General features: G+C 38.7%; 1 protein-coding gene across 1 annotated transcript in view; it reads right to left on the reverse strand.

Moving 5' to 3' along the window:
- LOC121872932 (nephrin-like) overlaps positions 1 to 4,815 on the reverse strand; it is a gene marked incomplete in the record, with an annotated part of 14,886 nt that extends 10,071 nt beyond the window's left edge. Inside the window, 2 exon segments of the mRNA XM_042376066.1 lie at positions 2,730 to 3,826; positions 4,731 to 4,815. Coding sequence (XP_042232000.1) covers positions 2,730 to 2,791 — 62 coding nt within the window.
- Between the last annotated feature and the right edge of the window lie 6,169 nt (positions 4,816 to 10,984).

Raw genomic sequence — 10,984 nt, forward strand, 5'->3', positions numbered from 1 at the left:
TATCTTCATCACAAACAAACATGACTTTTTTATCTCCTCCCTCCTCAGACATACAAACATTCTTTCTTTCTCTCTCTCAAACATATATTGTCTCTTTCTTTCTCTGTGTTAAAAGTAAGTTCTCTAGACACCAATTTTCTCTCTCGCGCTCTTTATCTCTCTTTCTGTCTGTCTGTCTCAGTCTCTCTCTCTCTCTCTCTCTGTCTGCTTGTCTATCTCTCTCTCACTCCGTCTCTTCCTTATCTTTCTCGTCCTCTCCCTTTCTGTCTCTCCATCTCCTTGTCTCTATGTCTCTCTTCCAAAAATAGCGGATGAAAGAGTCAATGACAGCCAGGTGGGAAAAGAGATTGTCTCTCTCACGCCACACGGAAACATGAGTAACGTGGTGGAGTGAGGGAGAGTGAGGGAGAGTGAGGGAGAGTGAGGGAGAAAGAAGGTGAGGGGGGAGTGAGGGGAGAGCGAGGGAGAGAAGGAAGAAAGAAGGTGAGGGGAGGAGGAGGGAGAGGAGGGAGAGTAGGAAGAAAGAAGGTGGAGGAGAGGAGGAGAGTGAGGGAGAGTAGGAAGAAAAGAAGGTGAGGGGCAGTGAGGGGAGAGGAGGAGAGTAGGAAGAAGGTGAGGGAGAGTGAGGGGAGGGAGGGAGAGTAGGAGAGAGGGAAGAAAATGGAGGGAGGGAGAGTAGGAGAGAGGGAAGGACATGGAGGGAGGGAGAGTAGGAGAGAGGGAAGGAGTTGGAGGGAGGGAAAGTAGGAGAGAGGGAAGAACATGGAGGGAGGGAGAGTAGGAGAGAGGGAAGGGGTGGAGGATTAAAGAGGTGAGGGGTCGTAAGGGAGAGTGAGAGAGAGTAGGAAAGAGAGGAGGAGATGGAGGATGATGGAGGGTGAAGGAGACTGAGGGAGAGTAGGAGATGGAAGGAAAGAGATGGAGGATAAAAGAGGGTGACGAGGGAGAGGGAGAGTACGATGACATCCTATTCAGTACGATTACATGAACGCTTAAGTACGATGATTTAACCCCCTGAGTACGACAAAGCCCCTAGAAAAAGATGACTTGGGATATACTTTATAATGTACTTACGAGAATTTATATCGTACTCAAAGGGGTTAAATCATTGTACTCAAGGGGATCAAATCATCGTACTCAAAGGGTTAAACTACACGAGAACAAAATTATCATCCCTTACGTGAAATAAACATTCATCAGTGAGGTCAGGACAGGTGCACGCTAGGCTAATTACACACAGGTAAAAAAAAGTTCAAATGACCTTTATATTTGAAACAGGTAATATAAAACAGCAATATATTCTCTCCCTCCCAACACAGTAATAATATTAAGGATCTTATCTGTAAATATATATAACAAGTTTGTATTAAATGTGGCACCAATATCAGGTCCTTGAGTTGTATGTTATTAAATTGTGTTTCTCTATTATGTGTTACGAATTTTCGGTATATCGGAATAATGCAAGTGTTACAATACTACTACTACTACTATTATAACTACAACTACAACTACACAGACACACACACAGACACACACACACACACACACACACACACACACACACACACACACACGCGCGCGCGCGCGCGAGAATATTATACAAATGACAAAAAAATACCGTACTCTGAATTTAATTATCTCATAAATTACAATACATTTAAGTGAAAATAAAACTTTTTTCTATTATACAAATTACGATACAGTTCAATTTATATGATACAAATTACGATTAAGTTATGTACATATACGTTATTTTCACATATAAAACACAGAAGGAGATTACACAGGTGTTCTCAAATCAATCCCCTGAAGCGTCGTCTTACCAAGTTAAAATATATAAACTCATTATCACGTAATTAAAAGAAAACGTCATTCACCTGTGATCCTTCCTACCTATCAACATACTTTATCTCGAATTAAACAAGGGGTTCAACAAGGTAAACCAAACCCAGGAAAAAAAAAAGAAACTTGAATCTTATCCATTAATCGTGAACCAGAGTCGAGTGAGACAGAGTGGATTACCATGTCTAAAAAAGATACTCTTCTGGGAGGGAACATAATGGACTGCCGTACACTGAGCCAGATTAAGGGGTCCTGGCTGACCTTTTTTGCATACAGCGTCATGGCAAGGCAAAGATTCTTCCTTAATGAGGTGACTTGGGGTGGGGAAAATCCTGAAATATGACACGTTGTTATTTATCTTATCTTTTATGCTAATTTAGGGATTATTAGGGGTTTATAAAATGTGAATAAACGAGACTCGATACAATTAACTTTTATACATTTACTGTCATGTATTATCTATGTAGGTTGTTATAGTTATTAAGTCCTGTTGCTGACTGCAGGTATGCAATTAGTGGGTAAAATCATACACAATTTCTATATTTTGAAAACGATAAACAAAAATATCACAAAATGTATATCTGTCATCATATAATCATAACAAAATCGATGAAAAAGTAAAGCTCTTAAGTGGTAAATGAGTTAAGCTCTCTAAGTGGCTCAGAACCCGAGCTCTATCAGTGGTCCATCGCTCGAGATTTGTGAGTGGTCCAACGCTCGAGCTTTGTGATTGGTCCAACGCTCGAGCTGTAGTCAGTCAACGCTCGAGCTTTGTGATTGTGAGTGGTCCGTAAGTTAAGCTCTGGGAGGGGCCCTTAAGTTAAGTTCTCTAACATATAAGTCTCTCGGGTCATACAAAGGCTTTATGAGAGAGTGTCTGTACCCGCCTCTTTATTTCCAGGGCGTTGGTCATTATCACCAAGGCACTCATTACCGCCAGCAGCAGCATCGTCCCTTCTTCTCTTGAGGTCAACCTGGGTCACGCCTCGGGTTTCAAGATCCTTGTAATCCCCAGCTTACAAGGGAGGCTTCAGATAAACCTCAAACCACAAGGAAGGCTTCAGTTAATCCTTAGATAACAAGGGAAGCTTTAGAGTAATCCTCATTCCACAAGAGAGGCTTCAGATTGATCCCCAGTTCACAAGGGAGGCTTCAAAGTAATCCTCAGTTCACAGGGGAGGCTTTAAAGTAATCCCCAGTTCACAAGGGAGGCTTCAAAGTAATCCCCAGTTCACAGTGGAGGCTTTAAGGCAATCCCCAGTCCACAGTTGACAGCGGTGGTTTTAAGTAAGTTCAAATCACTATGTATACAGGAGTAAGGACGTCATCACAATGTTTTTTTTTTACCGCGAATAGAACAAGAAAGTAATTGAAGGTAATAAGCTTAAGTAGCAAACGGTATACAAACTAGGAAATGTAACTCACTTCACTGTATCACTGGTATCGTGTAGTTTATAGTTGTTAAAAGCTTATTTGTTTTTAATCACAAAGGTTTATTACGGTGCTGGATATAATTTGATTTTAATACACAAAGGACTACTACGACTATTACTATAATCACTGACGTTAACACCAGAGATAATATTTACTTCTCTATAACCATGAAGGTAATTATAGCTCTGAATGTGTTATCACTCGGGTCTATAACCTACTGCGGGGATGATAGGGAGCGATGATAGCCATTCAACACAGTGGCTCGCAGTGGCTGTGTTGATGTGAGAGGCAGTGGTCACGTTCAGTCTTATTGTGTTAATATTCCTCCAACTTTTTTTGTCGTTTCAAATACCACTTTTATTATTTTTTTCTGTCGTTCGTTAAGGTGATTTAATTGTCATGGGTTTAATAAGCACCTTTTGTTATGTGTTATTTTCTATAGTAGACGGCGTTTTGAACAGTTTAGCAAAGTTATAGTCTTATATAGGTGTCTCAGGTGATGGGTGTGTTCAAGTCTAGTTCACTATACTGTATAATAATTTCTGAAACACTTGAATTTACACAATCCATGAATATAATTAACTTCCACATTACAAAAAATCACACAAATTTATATGTCGTTCCAGTGATGATGTTAGTAAACAAGAATTAATTTATATGAATTAAATTGTAATAGTTTATTCTGTTCGTAATTGTTTTATTTAACGAGGTAGTTTTAGATTCATAAGTTAAAAGTAATACCAGTATTCATTGTAACATTAGCAATTTACAGTACTAATTGATTTGTAATTGCAACATAACGTGGAAGTGTTGAAGTGAGCCGAGGAATTTCTCTTAAAATAATAATAATAATAATAATAATAATAATAATAATAATAATAATAATAATAACGTCAACAGTATATATAATTAAATTTTCTATCTACTCGAGTCAGTGTCGTAGTCTAACATTATGAAAGAAATTAATTAAAAACAAATATATTCTTTCGTATATAAAATAAAACACACTGTAGGGTAGATCAAGCCGGTCATGGTATTATGTAAATCAACCTCGAGATAAACACAGCAAGTACGAAAAGATAAACAAAAAACGTCACACGACTTAATTTACGAACGTTTTTTTTTTCAGATTCAATTATTTGATAAACATTTAGTTCCCGTGCAAACACACGTACTTCTGTTAGTTACAAGATAATATTATTCATGATATGCATTTAAATATTCAAAAAAAAAAAATATGTGGTAAGTTAGTGTTGGTGTTTATGGTGAGTTCTGGTATAATTTTTTCACCTCACGATCATAATAGAATTGCCGGGGAAAAACTTGACGTGCCTTTCAAACTACATTACGGAAAAAAGTGGCAAAAAATCCATTACAATGTCTTTCAAAGGTCGCCACTTTGTATCACCATTGGTCACCATTATCCAATATCAAGAAAGTATAATGTGTTTTACAGGCTGTGCCCTTCCCACGACGAGGCGTGATGATGCAACTGGTAGGAACTGAGGGAGCGGTATCGCGCACTCTCCCTCCAAAGGCTTGGGCCACACTGAGCCGCCCCCTGTTCACTCCTCTCGCCTCCTCTTCCTCCGACGCAATGTTGCCTCACTAATTTTACTTCCACGTCTTTGATACCAGGGAACTCTGGTTCATGGACTTACGTGCTGTGAAGAGATAGTACACACAGTCGGCTGATGGAATTAATTAGAGAGAGAGAGAGAGAGAGAGAGAGAGAGAGAGAGAGAGCTGCCCTTCTTAGGAGTAAAAAGTTGAGGGCAGCTTTTTATACCCTGCATGATAAATAAAGGTTAAGTGGCCACCATTACGTCCATAAGGATGAGAAGGTTTGCGACGCTTTGCAATGTAATTCCCGTTTATGTCTTGAGAAAGGTGATGGCGGTACATTACATGCTTTTTGGAGGATGATCACACGTACTTTTATGTAGCGCAAGACAAGGATGGCTAACCTAACCTAACCTAACCTAACCTAACCTAACTAACCTAACCTAACCTAACCTAACAGCTGACTGTGTGTGTGTGTGTGTGTGTGTGTGGCAGGGGGGGGTTCTGTGCATTCCTCTGTCATATTTAATCATAGGATTGATATTTTAAGAGTTTTATAGATACATGGATAGTTGGATACTGAATGAGATAGATAGATAGATAGAGAGAAAAGAGATATAAAAATGAAAGAAGAAATAAGACTTTAGCCTAACTATTGAAAGAGAAATAAGGAGACATGAAACGCATAAGAAAAAGACAAACAGACGAATAGGAAATGACACGACCACTTCAGTCCTCAATAGAGAGATAATGAAGAAAGATAGGGAAGAGGGAATGGTGAATTGAACGAGAAGTGTAGAAGAAGAATTGAGAGAAATCGTCAAGTATAATATAGCCCAGAATAAGGAAGAGAGAGAGAGAGAGATGTAAAGAAGCTAAGTGCAATGAATGATAAAGAAGACACAGTGAGAGAGATAAGGAAAGAGGGAATAAGCAAATACAAGATTAAAGAAAGATAGGGCAGCATAATTCAACCCAGATGAAGAAGATAAGCAAGAGATAAAGAAAAAAAAGAGAATAGCCCAAAGAAACAGAAAAAAATAAAGAGAATTAAGAACAATAATACAACTCAGATAAAGATACGAATAAATAAAAGATAAAAACTAAAGCGAATACAAATATAAAGAGACACAGATAAGCATAGTACAACCCACAATAATAGAGAAATGATTAATAAAAGTGGGAATAGATATGATAAACACAAATACAGAAACAGGAAAGCAAAAAATACGATACAACCCAAGATCATCTCATCACTCGACCAACTTTGTCCTACATAAGCTCACTGTAGCCATAACTAATGATTCCTCTTCCCCTTTGTTTTTAGGTTAACTCGAAGCTTAAACACAGGACGAATAACACTGGAAAACTCTCTTCTACATTGTCTAAAATAATCTGAAACTATTGCTTTTGGTCTATCAGTGAAGCGTAAATGAGGTGAGGAATGTAAGATAGATAGGAATAAGTGTATTGATGCTAATGATGATGATTTGATACCAATGATGATACCATTAATACTAAATAATGATAATAATATCGTCTTTCTGTATATTGAATTACTTATATTTATTTTTTAATTCATTTATTGTTATTTTCATTCTATTTCAATTACTTTTATATTTATGGTATAGGAAGACATCGATACACGAAAGGTTTTGGCGATCAGTGACTGTCACTTGGATCTGTTGCCAACTTGTGAGTTTAATTTTTTTCCGTGGTGTTTTACGGTGAGTTCTGGAGTTTTTATTGCGTGCCAGAAAGAGTTTTATTAGTGTCATGGCTTTACTACACATCTCTCTCTAACAAACAATTCTTTTTTCGTACAAATTGATTATACGAGCGAATAAAAAAGAAAACGAGATTAAAATTTTTTCTAGTGGTATAATATGGAGGAAATTATAGTGGCGGCCATCTTTGTTATAGACACATTCTCACATCTCCCATTAGAAATGAACTGATCTTGAGAACTTGAGAGAATATGCCTTTGTATAGTAACTTAAGAGAGTTAGTTATTCTCTCATTATATCAAATAAAGGCAAAAACCTAAATTTACGAACCTTGGAGAATCTTTTTATATTTGGTAGCATAAAGTGAATCAGATCTGTTCTCTAAAGCACCCTCCCCCCCAAAAAAAAAAATTACGAGTTTTATAGAATATATTTCAATGTTGTATATAAAGGGAGTCAGATACTTCCTAACTTACGAATCTTTGAGAATCTATATTTTTGTCTAAGTTTAAAAGGGAGTCAGATACTCCATGTCAGCGCACGTAGAAGGAAAGAATCTAACCTACGACACGCTAAGACTCCGAGGCTCCCGCTGGTCAATACACCACCTTGACATATTTGTGTTAGCGGGGGTTGGTCCAGGCTACTCCTACTGAACACCCGGACGCAAATATTGGTGCTTCGCCTGAGGTATTGTGTGAGGGAGGTGAGAGAGGAGAGAGAGAGAGAGAGAGCTTTAGAATTGCTGTATATTGGAAGGTACTGTTGCGTATTAAAGAGAGAAAGACTGTCTATCTATCTATCTATCTATTATTTCTCAACGGTATTTAACTCACATGTTGTGTATCAGCTCGTGTGATCCGTGTCGTGTGTGTGTGTGTGTGTGTGTGTGTGTGTGTGTGTGTGTGTTGATTTAATATACGTTCTTTCTCGTCGCTTGTCCCAAAAGGTTGTTATTTATGGGTATGAGTAGGACAAGCGGTAACGAACGCCAGTGCTGGAAAAAGACGACCTACCCCCATCCCCCTTTTTGATCAATTCACTTCAAAAGTCTCTACGTTAATCTAAAGTTACTTTTCTTCACGTAACATGGCGTAAGTCAATTTCCTACGCACTTTATTATGGTATATGGGGCCATGTTACTCTCAGGCAGCTGATGTTAGGGTCCCAAATTTTTGCCCTGTTGTACGCCACTGTCACCATCTTTCGCTCAACACAGTTCACCTGTACCTCACGAATACTTATAGTTCACACACACACACACACACACAAACACACACCTGAGATCCCTCGCCCGAGAATTGCTGTTCGACACCACAACCGCATCCAGCCCATACGAGCACGAACTGGTCGCTATAAGAACTGCCCAGTCCCAACTAATGTAAAAATTATCAATAACTTGTAATCAACCAGTGTATTCACTCCCAGTCAATCTTACTTTTTGCACTGTCACAATGTTGAAATGCTCTGTAGTTTGAGCTTCTCCCCACCTAGTTATTATATATCATATTTGTATCACTTATGTTACTTGTATATTATTTGTAAATCATGAGACCCATTCCTCAATTATGTAACTGTATATTTTCAGCCTTCCGGCTGCCATGCTCTTTCAATAAACCTCTAATTATTATTATTTATTATTATCAGAGCCTTCCGGCCGCCATGCTTTCAATAAACCGTTAACAATTATTATTATTATTATTATTATTATTATTATTATTATTATTATTACACAATACTATACAGGTCGGTAATGTGAAATCAGTATAATATATATATATATATATATATATATATATATATATATATATATATATATATATATATATATATATATATATATATATATATATATATGCTGTATATGATTACTTTTTATCCTTTTACCATGTTTATCATCACTGGAATAAGTTAAAAAGTACTCATAATTTATCAAATTTCAAGATTTTCTGTGATTTTTATTAAAGTTGACACGATCCAATTTCTGTTGACAAATTAAATACATCAAGTTATTGCGGAGGACCTCGCCAGCTCGCCCGGGTGAGAGGTTCTGATCACATAGACAAACATGGCAACAGAGGCTTTATATATCACACAGAACTGACGTTGTTTCAGCCAAGATTTTAATTACTTTCACCACTGTTGATTACAGAAATAATCACATCCATTACATCGAACCTTGCACATGATACTGAAGGCATTCTGGTGACGTCTGTTCGTTAAACCCACCCATTATGTATCAAACAACCTCAAAACAAACACATTATTTTTTTTAACCCAAATACGAATGATCAAAGCCAGAATATTCATCCATGTTGCCCAAGCATCACTGACGTTGTTGACATAGTGAATACCTTTGGCTTAGTTATGGTATACCTTCAAGCTTTACATAAAACAATACAAATTACACACACACACACACACACACACACACACACACACACACACGCTATCAACACTTGGTGAATAAGGTCAATTCACCGTTAACACAAGTGACCCTCAGAGTGTATGGGTGTTGTAAGGGGAGGTGTGTAATCATTACCAGCCCAGAATAACTGATGAATTAGTTTCTGATTTCCTCCCCTTTCTGTTTCTATCTCTTTTTCTCTCTCTGTTTCTCTCTTTCTCTGTCTTTCTCTTTTTCTCTCTCTCAGACTGTCTCTTTCTCTTTTCCTCTCTCTCAGACTGTCTCTTTCTCTTTTTCTCTCTCAGACTGTCTTTCTCTCTCTCTCAGACTGTCTCTTTCTCTTTCTCTTTTCCTCTCTCTCAGACTGTCTCTTTCTCTTTTTCTCTCTCAGACTGTCTTTCTCTCTCTCTCAGACTGTCTCTTTCTCTTTTTCTCTCTCTCAGACTGTCTCTTTCTCTTTTCCTCTCTCTCAGACTGTCTCTTTCTCTTTTCCTCTCTCTCAGACTGTCCTTCTCTCTCTCAGAATGTCTCTTTATTGCCTTGTCTCTCTCTCTCTCTGTCTGCCTCTTTCACATTTTTTATTTCTATTCCCTCTCTTATCTCATTTTCTCTCTCCCTCTCTCTCTTTGTCTGTCTGTCTGCCTCTCTCACAAGCACCAACAAGGAAGAGAACCCCGGTTGAAATTCGCTAGAGATAAAACGAGGAAGAAAATTAATGCAACCTTTTGCACTGGTGTATGAACCAGGTAATTAGCATACAGGTGTCATCTCTTTTTCTGACTGCGTTTTGGTAAGGTTGAAGGACATTGCTGAGTTCTTTCTCTTTCTCTCGCTTTCTTTGTCTCTTGCTCTCGCTTTCTTTGTCTCTCACTCTCGCTTTCTTTATTTATTTTTTTCTTCTTTCTATTTTTCTCCCATTCTCCCATTTTTCCCTCTATATCTGTCTTCCTCCCTTTATCTACCTTAATCTCATTTTCTCTCTCTTTATCCCTTTCTAATTCTTCTCTCTCTGTCTCACCATCTCTATGACTGAAACAAAAACCTCTTATGTAACCCAAAATCATCCAAATACCCTCCTCTTCTGATCTGACTGAAGGAAGTTACTTGTGAGAGATATTTTGTTTCTTATTTTAAACTGATAAAGAGTTCTTGGTAACCCTTGCGGTTTTTTACCTTGATGGTGTGTGTGTGTGTGTGTGTGTGTGTGTGTGTGTGTGTGTGTGTGTGTGTGTGTGTGTATGTGTGTGTGTGTGTGTTGTGTGTGTGTGTGTGTGTGTGTGTGTGTGTGTGTGTGTGTGTGTATGTGTGTGTGTGTGTGTATGTGTGTGTTTGTCTTTGTCTATCTCTCTGTCTGTATCAATTAACCTATCTCCGTTCTCTCTCTCTCTCTCTCGTTCTCCCTCTTTCTCTCTCTCTCTTTTCGTCCCCCACCTCCACCGTTCCGCTTGGGAAGTGACCCAGGATGAAATTTGCGAGGAATGTAACAAGCTGAGGTAGGTAATGATGCTCTTAACACGGGTGAATATACCTGCTAATTAGCATACAGTTATTAGGTGTTTTTCTGTAAGTATACCGGCGAAGGGAAGGAGGGAGGGAAGGGAGGAGGGAGCGAGGGAGGGAGGGAGGGAGGGAGAGAGGGAGAGAATGGGGAGAGAGAGGGACAGAGTGAAAGGAAGGGAGAGAGATGTAGAGTGAAGGTGAGGGATAGAGAGGGAGAGAGTGAGTGGAAGGGAGACAGATAGAGAGTGAAGGTAGGGTAGAAAGAATGAGGAAAAGAGAAGGCTGAGGAGATGGGGGGTAGAGAAGGAGAAGGAGGTGGGTGCGGAGGTTGAGAGCGTGTGGGAAGGAGAGGTAACGTAAGAGGGAGGGGAGAGGGAGACGGTTGGGGAGAGGGAGGAAGAGAGTGGAGGAGGTGGTGTATTAGAAGGAGAGATAAAAGGAAAGGTAGAGGAGTGGAAGCAGAGGATGAAAGGAGGGGAAGAGGTGGAGGAAGAAGGAAAGAAAAGAATAG

The sequence above is a fragment of the Homarus americanus genome, unplaced genomic scaffold (assembly GCF_018991925.1).
Source record: "Homarus americanus isolate GMGI-L3 unplaced genomic scaffold, GMGI_Hamer_2.0 scaffold11022, whole genome shotgun sequence".
NCBI classification, from domain to species: domain Eukaryota; kingdom Metazoa; phylum Arthropoda; class Malacostraca; order Decapoda; family Nephropidae; genus Homarus; species Homarus americanus.